This window comes from Pleurodeles waltl, chromosome 1_1 (genome assembly GCF_031143425.1).
Source record: "Pleurodeles waltl isolate 20211129_DDA chromosome 1_1, aPleWal1.hap1.20221129, whole genome shotgun sequence".
Lineage (NCBI taxonomy): Eukaryota > Metazoa > Chordata > Amphibia > Caudata > Salamandridae > Pleurodeles > Pleurodeles waltl.
The window spans coordinates 941,515,726-941,529,693 of record NC_090436.1 but is presented as its reverse complement, the minus strand read 5'-3'; the positions used below and the strand labels follow the sequence as shown (position 1 = coordinate 941,529,693).

Genomic DNA, 13,968 nt, shown 5'->3' with positions numbered 1-13,968 from the left:
CCCGTTCAACCACCGAAATATTTAATGGACTATGGCCCTCATTCTGACCTTGGCGGGCGGCGGAGGCCGCCCGCCAAAGTCCCGCCGTCAGATTACCGTTCCGCGGTCGAAAGACCGCAGCGGTAATTCTGACTTTCCCGCTGGGCTGGCGGGCGGTCGCCTTCAGACCGCCCGCCAGCCCAGCGGGAAAGAGGCTTCCACGATGAAGCCGGCTCGGAATCGAGCCGGCGGAGTGGAAGCTGTGCGACGGGTGCAGTTGCACCCGTCGCGTATTTCACTGTCTGCGCAGCAGACAGTGAAAAACATGTAGGGGCCCTCTTACGGGGGCCCCTGCAATGCCCATGCCAGTGGCATGGGCACTGCAGGGGCCCCCAGGGGCCCCGCGACCCCCCCTACCGCCATCCGGATCCCAGCGGTCGGACCGCCGGGATCTGGATGGCGGTAGGGGGGGTCGGAATCCCCGCGGCGGTGCAGCAAGCTGCGCCGCCGTGGAGGATTCAATGGGGCGGCGGTACACTGGCGGGAGCCCGCCAGTGGTGCCGGTCCGACCGCGGCTTTACCGCCGCGGTCGGAATCCCCATTGGAGCACCGCCGGCCTGTCGGCGGTGCTCCCGCGGTCCTCCGCCCTGGCGGTCAAAGACCGCCAGGGTCAGAATGAGGGCCTATGTCTGTAACTAAACCCCAGATTATTCTCTGATTAGTGCAAGGTGTCTATTGTGTGTTTTCCTTCATTCTTCATTATACGTTAACAGCCGTGGTTATTTGATGTATTACAGATATGGTTAAAAAGAGTCACATGTTCCTTTTAGATTTCATTAAGTTCTAGTTCTTTCCCCTGTTCACCCCTTTTCCCTACTCTGTGATCATCGGTAACTAACTTGTTTCAGTAATGAAAGGGGGATGTGTCGTATCTTGTATTTCCTGTGTTGGTTCATCCCTGGCCCAGGTGTCCCCTCTGACCCTTATCATAATGGGCTCTCCCACCAAGATTCCAGGAGGAGAGCTTAGACTGTCGTGGAAGATCTGAGGGTGACAAGGACTGTGAGTGAGGTGGCTGGGGCGTTGCATTATTAAACTTATCATTTCACCGTCATCGCTTTCCTGTGTGATCATTGGCCATCCCTACATGAATGAATCTGAACTAGAAGTAGTAGCCTTTGGAAGCAAATCTGTCATGTTATTGGTCCTGACCCAAACCTGATGACCGTTCTATGTGATTCTGTCAAACGACTCAGTATGTCGTAGGTCTGTCAGACTGCCATTGGCAATGCTGGTGTGTGATGGAGTATACTCCAAGTCTGCCGTTCTTTCAGAGATGATCTTGCCAGGTGACTGCAGTGGTGCCTTTTGGCCCATTTCATGTGTAACACTTTCACCCAGCCTAGGTTCTAACTGGGCAGTCTGCCTTCTGGCACTTGTAGTTCTTGTTTTTTCAGATCTAAAAATGTACACTACACTTTTCAGTATGTAAAATGTTGTTGTCTAATAAGTCAGGGCTGATGCCAGGTGCTGCCCTTGACATGTTCTATTTACCAAATTTCTGACTGACTGTACTACGGTCCATCAAACCTTCAGAGACAGATAATAAATATCCAGTCATGCATGGAATACAATACACATGATATTAGCAAGACAGGTCAGACAAGTATTGCCTAAATAAACACTCAGACGACTAAAGCTTTGGCTTCCATGCTTTCATGTATGAAAAACAGAAAGCACATACCCACAGAACCATTCAGAATCTGATCACAGATATATGACTCTCAAATATTCCAGGCGTGAAGAGTTTCTTGACATTCAAAATCAGTTTACTCTGTAACTGGGTCAAATAGTTTACTCTGTAACTGGGTCAGGTGGAGAGGCTAAACAATTCAACCTTCGAATATTTATAGTTCCCAGTTTCAGAAGGCAAGAACAGTTTTTGAGACATGTCTTGTCCTCCTGTATTCTCATCAATGTGTTGGTGGTGAAATCCAGGAACAAAAATCAGTTGAAGATTTGTGACCCAATCAAGGACTCATGCCTAGACCATGTGTTCATAACCAATGATGTGGTCCCTACTGTCATTAAGGGGTCCCCATTAAGACTGGTAGAGGAGTAGCAGTCACTTACAAGAACCTCTAACCTATCATCAGCTTTCCAGAGTTAATACTAGTGCAGCTCAATATATGACTCTCAAATATTCCAGGCCTGAAGAGTTTCTTGACATTCAAAATCACACCATCAGTGGTAAAATAGTTTACTCTGTAACTGGGTCAGGTGGAGAGGCTAAACAATTCAACCTTCGAATATTTATAGTACCCAGTTTCAGAAGGCAAGAACTATTTTTGAGACATGTCTTGTCCTCCAGTATTCTCATCAATGTGTTCATGGTGAAATCCAGGAACAAAAATCAGTTGAAGATCTGTGACCCAATCAAGGACTCATGCCTAGACCATGTGTACATAACCAATGAAGTGGTCCCTACTCTCATTAAGGGGTCCCCATTAAGACTGGTAGAGGAGTAGCAGTCGCTTACAGGAACCTCTAACCTATCATCAGCTTTCCAGAGTTAATACTAGTGCAGCTCAATAATAGTAAGGTGTGTGTGTGCCTTCTCACACAATTATGTTCTTGTGCCTGTGGGTCTACAAACAGCACATCACAACTTGCATTCACTGTATTGTTTCTTGATTCCATCACCACCATTGTTCCCAACCACAGCAGCTTGTGCCCCATGGGATAAAGAAACATAGGGTAGGATACGCCTGATCTCACCTATTAAACTTAGAAACAGTAAACATGGACTAGATTATATCTATCTCTACTCATTTTCCATGCCACATGTAAGCTGCAGTCTCTGCTGCCCCAAATCATTTACTATCACAGACAACCCTGTTCTTACCTAGAGTGACCACAATGTCGTCTAATTCCACCTCAATAACTATCTAGGCAGACCACCTCAGCACCCCCAAAGGATTACGCCATATGTAAAATGTTGGAGGAAAAGCAACATCAAGGGACTTCATGTACACCTCTCAGATTCCGTGCACAATGTACGTAGAATATTAGGACAATAGTTTGACCACCAGTCATGAAATGCATTCAATACTTTGATTCCAGCCAAACACTACAGACTCCCTGGAAATTGATGCAAGATATACTAGTTCTAAAAAAAAAGAATTTGTAGAAGCAAAAAACAGAGCTACTGAAGTAGTCCAAGAACAACACTAAACTGACAATGTAATCTGAAATTATTAAAACACTTCTCCTGAGCTTTTCGATAATCATGACAGTGTATTGTCAGCAAACTACCTTGGATACCTGCCACAAAATTAGGTTCTAGAACACCTCATAATCTCCAAGACACTTTGCTCCAGCTTCAGTTTTTAAGCCCTCTCACTCTGAATTAGTTTGTAAACCTTATATAAGTAGCATTTGTGGTTCCCTTATAGGTGCCGGCCCCACAAATCTCCAAACACATCAACCTCAGCACATCAGCAGTTTGTTGAATTGGTGCATCATCAAGCACTCCCTCATCTCTAGCTCCTTTCCTAATACCCTCAAGATTACATCAAATCTACACTCAAGAAGGAATGTCCTGAATCCTACATTATTGAATACTTTAAATCTACACTTCTTATGCCAGCCTATATACAAAGCAGCCTTAAAACATCTTAACTTAGTCTTTGATTAAAATAATATCCTGTCAAAATGCCAAACTTTTTCCATTCTGGCTGCTGAACACAAACATCCCTAAGTGACTCAAATTATCCGTAAATGAGTTGTTGCCCTTCTCTGACTTGATCTTGCTGCATCCATGACACAATACATTTTTGTCAGGTTTGGCTTCTTCAGAATCACTGAAATCTCTGCTTTCCCTAAATCCCCTCTGAGTCGGTATCTGGGAAATGCTATGCCATTGGAGGAAATGGGGAAAATAGAGAAAGGGGGTATAGTGTAATAAGTTCATGTACTGGATTCACCTTCAAGGGCCTCATCTTCATTTAGTGGAGGCTTCTGAGGACTTCTACCAGGGGACACCGAGGACTTCTATGGAGCAATGACCAGGTATGAGGTAAGTAAAATAGGACACGTAAGATTACACTACCACCGTGGATACACAGAGAGTTTAAAAAATAGAACAAGCATTACCTGAAATAATGGCGATCGTGCTGTGATGAGCTGCCATCCCTTCGGGTGCCAGGTGGGAGCCCCAGGATGCCAGCAAGTCACAGGGTGAGGAAACAAATCAGTAAGTAGAGAAATAAAAGCACAAGAAGACATAGGCCAAAAGGTACTATTCAGGGAACCACGTGAAATTCCTATCCAAGTGGGACCGGTAAGAGAGACAGCAACAAAGATACAGGGATGGAAGATCAGGAATGAATGTAGTGCAAAGTGGAGAAACCATAGCAACTAAACAACATGTTGCTAGATGTATGATCTAGGTTTGAAAAGGCCTCAAGTACTGACTCTTCCACACCTACGTTGGTAGTGGATGCGATGATCTGGAAATGAGGATGGCAACTGAGACTATTGTGTGTCTAGTGTTTTCATGAAGCCAAGCTCCAAACTCAACTTCCTTGTTTTCCACAATTTCCTGGACTTCAATCTATGTGAGTACATTAGTGTCGGAATGGTGCCTGAATCGTGAAAAAAAATATAACTCAGAGACTGGTTGACTTCAGAATACAAGAGAATGGGCTGGACCTCATCATTCCTTGCAAAGGGATATAAAGTGATCACCCTTCCACTGTTACTGTCTTTACATTTCAGCATTGAATCAAGCATTTCACAGGCTGCAGCATCACTCCCTTCTTTTTAGCATTCACCAGAGCTCTCTCCGGCTTATCATCAAATCCTCAAACCTCACCTGCTACAAGTACAGTTATTTGCCACTAGGAGCAGGCTGCACCTGACTGAAGAGCTTCAAATAGGGCAAACGTGTCCTGGGTAGCTTGTGTTCTGCTTCAAGACGGACTTGACTTGGCAGGTAGGGCTAGACTATTCTTACTGGAGCAGGACTAAGGCTGATTTGCTTTTGGCTGGGTCTAATCTGAGGTGGAATGGTGGCCAAAAAACAATGGATTGGGATGCGGCCTCAGTACCTACCAGTGGCTGAGAATAAATCAAGCATTCCTCCCATCACTTTGTTGTTTATTACAATTACACTTGACACACAGGCAATTCTCAAACATGAAAAGCCTTCGGACCTAAACTACTGTGTCCTTGGTTATTGCTTACTTGAACTGGACCAACAGAAGCTATTCAGATACCTAAACTAGCACTGCTGCCAGGAAGATGAGGAACTCTGCACTCCCTCCTACCTCGGGTAAATCATGATTACAAAACCTTGTTATTTTCTATGAAGACATTGCAAAACATCTTTCCTTACCATGGACTCCACCACAAAGTTCAGTCTGCCATCATCGTAATGAGCTCTTTCTTGATTATTTAGGGGGTCATTCCGACCAGCAGACACTGGAATTCGCGACGGGTGCAACTGCACCCGTCTCACCTTCCCACTCCGCCGGCTCCATTCGGAGCCGGCTTCCTCGTGGGAAGGGGTTTCCCGCTGGGCTGGCGGGCGGCCTTCTGGCGGTCGCCCGCCAGCCCAGCGGGAAAGCCAGAATGGCCTCCACGGTCTTTCGACCGCGGAGCGGCCATATGGCGGTTCCCTCCAGGCGGGCGGCTCCCGCCGCCCGCCGGGGTCTGAATGACCCCCTTAGTCTTCATTCAAATTGAACTACATGTTCAGAAAGTGTCCAAATTTCCAGAGGTGAGTCATTATTAAGCTCATTGTGGTGGGCCCACAACATTAGAACTGTCACTCTACTGTGTATAACTTCTCATTCGTGTTCTTTATTAGCATGTGGAACGTACAGCCAGCTGGTTTGACTCATTGGGCAGCTGTCCTTAGCTGTCCAGCTTTGGATTTCATGTCACTTCCCTTACAGGTTTTACTGACTCAGAGTCATGGCTCTGCATTCCAGTCATTGGCTTTTTTGAGGTTTGTGTTGCTTTTTCATGACTGGCTATGAGTGCAGGAAATATGCCTTCCGTGGTCTTCCTTTTTCCTTGGGTACTTTTCATCTGAAGCCATTGCTAAAGTTTCTTTTTTTGATCCTTGTAGTCAGGATTGATGGACTTTGATCACTTACTCATTGTTCTCCCTGTCATCTACCGCCACACGCATTTGTGGTTGAATCCCTTGCATTTGAGAAAGCAGATGGACCTGTACTCATCTAATTTCTGTGCAATCACAACCAATAATAGTGCTGCAGGTTGGGAAATCACTTTATCCAACTTGGTTTGGGAACATTACAACAGGTATTAGGATTAGGAAAAGGATTAGGAGCATTGCAACAGGCGGATTAGGAGCATTGCAACAAGTATGAGGGACTGAGGACCTTCCACTGATGGGAGCTGTAAACTGTTGATAAGCATCTTCTGGACTCTGCAACTTCTCTGAGGGTGACATTGTCTTGCAAACTCCTACCCTGCTTAGATTGGGTGGACAGGTTATCCTCCTGGAGGGTTGTGAGGAACAGATTTTTTGTAGGTAGACCAGTCTATCACTTTGTTTCTGGCTGTGCATATAAACAGTGATAATAACCAGAGCACAAATCAGCTCATGAGTGTTCTTAATCTACCTGGATTTCTGTCTATCTATGGATGTATTCAGGGATGTGTACTGCTGATGCTGTTTCCTGATGATGGATTTCTTTGTAACAAGGTTCACCTCTGTAATTCTTCACTAAAGTGCCAGGTATTAGGACCCTCTGGTTTGGAGATTGGATGCATTGGTAGTGTCTTGGCTCAGGAGTCTCTTGTATATCTTTCATCCATTCCATTTGGTTCCTCAAACTTTGTGCAAGAACCATAAGAAGATGGCAGAGATCATTCTGATCTTGTCATTTTGGGCTTGAAAGGGGTTTGTTTTCTAGACTGCAGTCACTTGTTGTGGAACCTTTGTGGCTGCTGTCAGTGATTCCCAGTGCTCTCAGGTCCACATTGCTGCTACATCCGGAGCTGACTCCCCTGAGATTGGCAGTTTTGAAGCTGAAAGGCTAGGGGTGCTGTGCTTGGGCTTCTTTAGCATGACTCCTGTGACGATGTAGCAGTCCAGGTTCCTGCCCACCTGGTGTAACTAAATCTGCCACTGGGTGTCTTTCCAGGCTTGGAGTCTGGTCAAAGGTGTGCAATCTATACCGTATCCTGATTCAGGATTGTTTGCTGAAAGGATTCCAATGGGGTTGGCAGCAGTACTCAGAAGTTTCAGTGACCAGCTATCAAGGCCTTTTGCCTTCAATAGGCTGTTCAATGGTTCAGGACCAGCTAATTGCCCAGTTGTTGAAGGGTTCCTTAGCATTAATCCACCTAGGAAGGTGATTGATCCTCATTGGAATTTAACCTTGATATTGGGAGTTATTCAGCTTTCCATGTTTGAGCCTCTGGACCAGATTACATTAGTTTGCCTACAAAGTGTTTTTTTGGTTGTCATTCCCTCTTTGAGTCTTTCACTTGGCTTAGGAGGTGGTGCGCCGCGCCTTTGTGGGGAATGACTTATTGAATACCTTTCTGGCCTTGAATGTCAGAAGACGGTGTTGTGTTACTTCCTGGGCATGGCCACCTTTCATGCATGTGAGACTCCTTTCAATAACTTTGTTCATTCCCAACGGCAGCTGAAGCTATTGACCAGAACTCTGAACAGGCCAGTTTGGTCTCTCATTCTAAATGGAGGATGCTTTGCCTCTACTTGTGGTTCAGGTAGGGTTGTTCCACTAAGGGTACAGCAGTATCTTGTACATACTCCTCAGGAATCCCTTTACTTATGCCAATAGGAATGCGGCCTGAGTCTACCCTTTCACTTTTATTAATCATTATTGTCAGCAGGTACTTGAATTCCTAGTGGGAACACTACACATTTAGGTACCTTCTTTATAGACTGCTTGTTCTTGATTTCTTTTCTGTGTTGCTGTGGGATAACATTCTTGTGTTTTCTTTTGCATCATAATATTCATGGTGAGTTTTTTTGTATGTGACGTGCCTCAGTCATGTTTTCTGTGGCATACTGTTGTTTAGTGAACGGTATACAAGGTGGTAATTTTTAGGTTAATATACTTATCCTCATTATGCTTACTCTTCCTCATTACATTATTTACCTGCCTCCTATTTTCTGAGGTCAGCTGAGGCATGCTTGTTTAGTGACCTTACAGAAAGTGCCCCTGCATTACTTGGTTGAAGGTAGCCCATAGCGATGGTGCTACATCCAGCCAAGGGAGCAAAGAATAGGAAGGTATATTAAATGGTCTCTTTATGAAGCAAGTGGCTTCAAAAGCTCTTTCATTCAGACAAAATGCTTCATTTAGCTATGAATGGGAAGAGGAAAGAGCAATGAGGATTACTTGACGCAATCCAAACGTTAACCTTTCTCTTGAGCACATGACTTCTCCAGCCTCCCTGGAGGCCAATGGGCAAGTAAACGTCTGTGTCCCCCATTCAGTGTTGGTTGTTTGGTGATCTGGAGAAGCTGCTGCGCCATTTGTAGGTATTCCTTTTATTGCCAGCAAATATCTGTTTACCTGGTAAATATTCAAAGATGTACCTAACAGAGGCGCAGAGTGTTGTTGTAAAATGTTCCTTCTATAAACAGTGCCTGTGTAAAAGGTCCATGCAGTGCCGGTCAACTTGAAAACATGTTTCTAATTCATAAAGAGAGTAGGGTGTAAATTTGATGTGGACTCTGAAATTCTCCCAGTTGATCCAAGCCTGTTACTCTTGTTTATAGATCTTCCTCTTACTCTCCCCATCCCTACCTTGTCCTACTCTTACTCTTTCATTCCTCTTGCTTTCCTTCAAACAAAGCCCTTGTTGTGTTTGTATATAGTCCTATAATTCATGCGAGTCTGCATTCTTTTTATAAAAGCCCATCTTTATTTTCCTTATTACAGCTGACCTCTACGTTTCTAGTTGCCTGTATTAAAGTAATTTCGTAGCTGCTCAACTGCAATAAGTTATTATTGTTGAGTTCTGATGTTATAACGCCTACTGTCAGAGCCAGCAGTCAAGGTGAAATGAAGATCACAATGCCTAATTAACTTGCGGATTGAACAAAGGAAACTGGGAGGCATGTTACAAATTTTTGACGCAGGGCAGCGCTGCAAGCCTTCTTACTGCGCTGCCATGCATCAAAAGAAAAAGGTAGGAATGCACCGTATCTGTAAGATATGGCTCATTCCTGTCCTTTTCCCCTGCACTGGAGCACAATGGGCTGCCATGGTGCAATGGTGTTTGTGATGCTTGGGGACGATTGCTTTTGTGCAGGCAGGGACACCTTCCTGCACAAATAAATCAGGAGAGGTGTTTTCCTCTTTGTGTGCTGCAGAATGCTGCAGCACACATAGAAAGAGGAAAAACGAGGAGAAATAAAGGTATTTCTCTGCGTTACACCTTGACACATTCCCAGCTTTACGAAATCTTGTAAATCTGGGAATGTGTCAAATGCCATGGGTGTTATGTAGGAACACCCACCGTAATGCCCATGGCATGGCTCCCTGTCGCAGTGTAAGGCAACACAGCGACCTGCGCTACATTGCCTATGTCCATATTTACAAGGCCATGAAAAGGCATGCAGGGTGTAGATATGGCTCTGCAGTGTGCGCTGCCGGACCATCACTAAAAGTGACGTTCCGGCGGTGCAGATTGGATTTGTAAATAAGCCCCTGTGTTTGCCTTCTGATATTTTTTTCTAAAAAGAAAAAGTGCTAACCAGAATGGCGCTATTTATATTTATTTTCTCCACTCAATAAGTTGTTGAAGGAAATATATAATTGCTGAATGTTTTTACACAGTCTGAGTCACAGCATTTTATTCTAACATTAAGCTGATTCTAATCAATTTTTTGCAATATTGACTAAATGAATTTTCGTTGTTTAATTTCACAGTACAGTTCTGGTTTTAGTCTCCTTGCCTGAAATGAACATGACTAAGTAAGACAACAATAATTTAAGCAATTTATGGGAGGGATGATGAGATGACTATATGTTATGAAGAATAAAGTACTCCTTGCTTTATGTTATCACTTCGGGGATCCTTTAGCCTTGTTTCTCTGCAGGATCATGGAATTCCGCTGTGACTTGCAACATCCTTATGATGTATGAGGAGGGTACTTTATCCAAAACACTTCAACTCTTTGGGGAAAGTAGGTAAAATGAACTCCCATTTTAGTGAAAGAAAGACAAGGTATAACTATGGTTAGATTTAAGCAAGCTTCTCTGATTTTGCCTTCATTTTCAAATATCATGTTTCCCCAAAACTAAGTTGATGTATGGATCAAGCCATGTCTTGACTCTGCTATGTTATGTCAAGAATGCTACTGTTGTTTTCAGGAACCAACTGGTGTGTACAGATCTTAAATGATTTGGCAGCTACAGTCGCCGGTGCTGAAGAAGAGAACATATTGCATACAATGCTTGAATTTGGAGCTGCAGACAAGTATAAGGTTAGGAGATTTACGTGTTATCTCATTAAAAGCTGATTTGATTTTGTTGGCAGTTCAGAGAATGAAAAATCATGTAGGGAAGTATGTTTGACTGTGGTAGCACAATTGATTAATTTACTGCTTTTGGCAGCCCATCGAACGTTTTGTACATTGAAAGGAACACTGTCTTGGTTTTTCAATGCACTGAGGTGATTGCTGGGCCATGGTCATCTCTAAATCGGCCGACGTTAGTCCATCAGGATAGCAGAGGTAATGATCATCACCACACTGATGGAAAGAGTGCTGTCCATCAAACTCTAAATCAGGACCTTAATACCGTATTCATACTGAGAAAATCTATACACTCTGGGCAGATAATTTTCAAAATGGTGTTCCAATAATATAAATATTTTAGCCTGCATGGAAGGGCTGCCCTTTTAACCTTGAAAGTGAAGTAGATTTTGTCACACAGATAATGTTGCACTCCTCAGAAATCAAGCACACTTGTAAACTTCTCTAAATGAAAAGTGTGCCGCTTTTGGTCGGCGCATTCCAGCTAATTTGAACACATGTCACTTTTACTCAATGTTTAAGTCACATAGCCTGTACATATACCTCTTTATAAAAATAACCATGCTAACTGGACTGTGTTGTGCATTGCATGAATAATAGTCATTACTTCGCATGTCATTACATCTGGAGTCATTACACCCGGAGTACCTTTACATCTGGAGTCTTTCCATCTGAAGTATTTTTACTTCCCATGTGTTTTCTTAAACGTAATTGTAAAATGAACATAGCTAATGTATTCATATCTTATGAGTGTGTGTGTGTGTGTGTATGTATGTGCGTTTATACCCCAAGAACCCCCTTTATTAATTGTTTTATTTTCCTTCTTTGAGAGGTAGACCCAGCCAACCGCAAAGTGTGTGCGTGTGTGTGTGTGGTTTGAATAACTTTATTTCGATCACCAGGATAGAAAAGTACACAAACATACAATACACATAAGACCGTTATCAGTCACAAAGGTGAACATAATTTCATCGGACATATCTTGGCAGATGGCTGCTCATCATGTGTAAATCATGTTTTAAAAAAAAGCTAAACTTGCATTAAAATCGGTCTGAAATAACATTTTTAAAAACAAATAGGCAACCTGTTTTAACTACCAGAGATTACAAGTCGCAATAAGATACTAAACCACACACTATACAACGTTTCAATAGTGTGCTAGGCCATATTAAATATAACAACCACTCCAGTCGGAGGTTTGTCAACTCTCTAACCCTCCTTCCACTGCCTTGATACATTTGGTACACCTAATCCATATAGACAGCAGATGATATCTAGAGAATGAGAAAACTACCAATCTGCTTAGATTAATGGAGAGAATTCTGTATGTCTCCATATATAAGGTGACCAGATTTTCACAACCAAAGACCGGGATGGGCACAAACAGAGAAATAGGACTACATGTTGGCACGTCGTTCATATATATATGTATGTCTGTGTGTATGTATATCGCAGAATGATGTCTCTTTTAGTGATATTTATGTGTATATATAATAACCCCTACCCTCAATTGCTGTCAGAAGCTCCAGGGTCTGACTGTTGATGAGCTGGGCCCTAGCTTATGGGAGACCCTATTCACCCAGTGCTTAATTTGTAAATAAAAACATGGCCAAAGCCCTCCTCTTAAACACACGGCTGCTGCAATTAAATGTGCGAACACCGAATACTGAGGCAGCATAATCCTGAAGCCATCTCGGGCCTCTTCAATCCACTCACAGCCATTCCCTGCCCCTTCAGCTCACTCTTGCAGCTTTCTGCTTTCTCCAATTGGGAAGCTTTTTCGTTTTTCTCATCCTCCGTCTTTTCCATATATCTTTTGCTCTCAGTAAATGCCTGAGGCAGAAAAATAAGTGCCAGCACTCAAAAATAAGTGCCGGTGCCCCGCACCGGAAACAACAAGCACAAATTAAGCACTGTATTCACCCCTCATTAAAATCCTGCCGTGCTGCTTGAATGAGGGGAGGCAGCACAGCAGGTGACTCTCCAAATGTTAAGTTGTGTCTCTGGTGTGATAAGAGGGACGGATGAAACGTGAGCCTGCACAACTCTGTGATCAATCTCCACATTCATCCGACCCTCTCTTAAAAACAGGAACATATCTTTGCTTTGACAAAAAGTGTTGGATCATAGGGACAGTCCTTAAAAAACCACGACTGTCCGGGCAAAACCGGGACGTTTGGTCACCCTATCCATATAGTAACCTATACTCAACGTCCTGCACAAGGGAGCTACCCATTTAGGGGCAGATTTATGGAAAGTGGCACTGCACTGAGTGCAACGCCACTTTCTCTGTACCCCTTTGCGCCCACTACCACCACCATGTGTGCACTGTATTTAAAATACAGCGCACAATGTTGCAGGGTAGGTGTCAATCATGACTCTAATAATATACTCTGCAGGAGTAGTGCCAAAATATTGTTAGTACTCCTGCAGAGTTCTTTGAGAGGTAGACCCCCGCCAACACCCATTTGTTTATGTGTGTGAGTGATCTCAATTCTTGCTTACGCCCCTACGTGTATGGAGAATTAATCAATCAAAACACAGGCTCAAAGGCAGCACGTCGCTCGGGTTCCTTTGAATCCGGTTTATTAAACTATTAAATTAGATTATTTAATAAAAAGCAACCTGAAAATACACAACCATTAGAAATTATAAAGGTACAATTATAACTTTCTGTTACAATTCATAGATCACCTTCAAAATATTATAAGTAGTGTGTTAAGACATTGGTAAAAGTTGTCCTCATATATCTTTTATTGAGTTGTAATACGCACCACCAACTACAGCAGCTTGTCAGTCAGTTCCCAGTCTCCAACTGAACATCGTGGAACATTACTACCATTGAGACCGTTGACATTCCTGGCATAAGCTGCTGTTCCTACTTAAAGAGAAACGTACTTAACCTTTAATTATAACACATCCCCTTTACATAACAATAAAAACATAAAAGGAAAATGATAACCTACAGCCAGCAGATATACATCAATTGCATAAACTAAGTACATATATGAACTATAAAATAACTCATGATGTTACAAGTACAAAGGACAAGGTATCTGCACCGTGATAAGAACCACCTGCAGTCACGACTAACTCATAGGCCCTGATTTATACTTTTTGGTGCAAAACTGCACCAATGCAGTTTTGCACCAAAAGGTTTAGCACTGGCTTGCACCATTTCTGCGCACCAGCCAGGCACCATATTTATGGAATGGTGCAAGCCAGTGAAAAGGGTAGGCTAGAGCAAAAATAAATTATGTTAGCTGGGTGGGGGTGGCGGTATGGGAGAAGGGGGTTTTGCACTAAAAAATGCCAATAGGCAGAGTATAGTAAAAAAATAATGACTCTAGCCAGCCTAGCGTCATTTTCTGACGCAAAACCATCCATACCACATGACTCCTGTCTTAGAAAAGACAGGAGTCATGCCCACC

General features: G+C 43.3%; 1 protein-coding gene across 2 annotated transcripts in view; it reads left to right on the top strand.

Annotated features, from left to right (window-relative positions):
- The window catches only part of LOC138289430 (sulfotransferase 6B1-like), a 340,318-nt gene that overhangs the window by 40,353 nt on the left and 285,997 nt on the right, over positions 1-13,968 (top strand). For both annotated transcript variants that reach the window (XM_069230173.1, XM_069230172.1), the window contains exon 2: positions 10,374-10,486. In XM_069230173.1, coding sequence (XP_069086274.1) covers positions 10,374-10,486 — 113 coding nt within the window. The remainder of the gene's footprint in view (positions 1-10,373; positions 10,487-13,968) is intronic.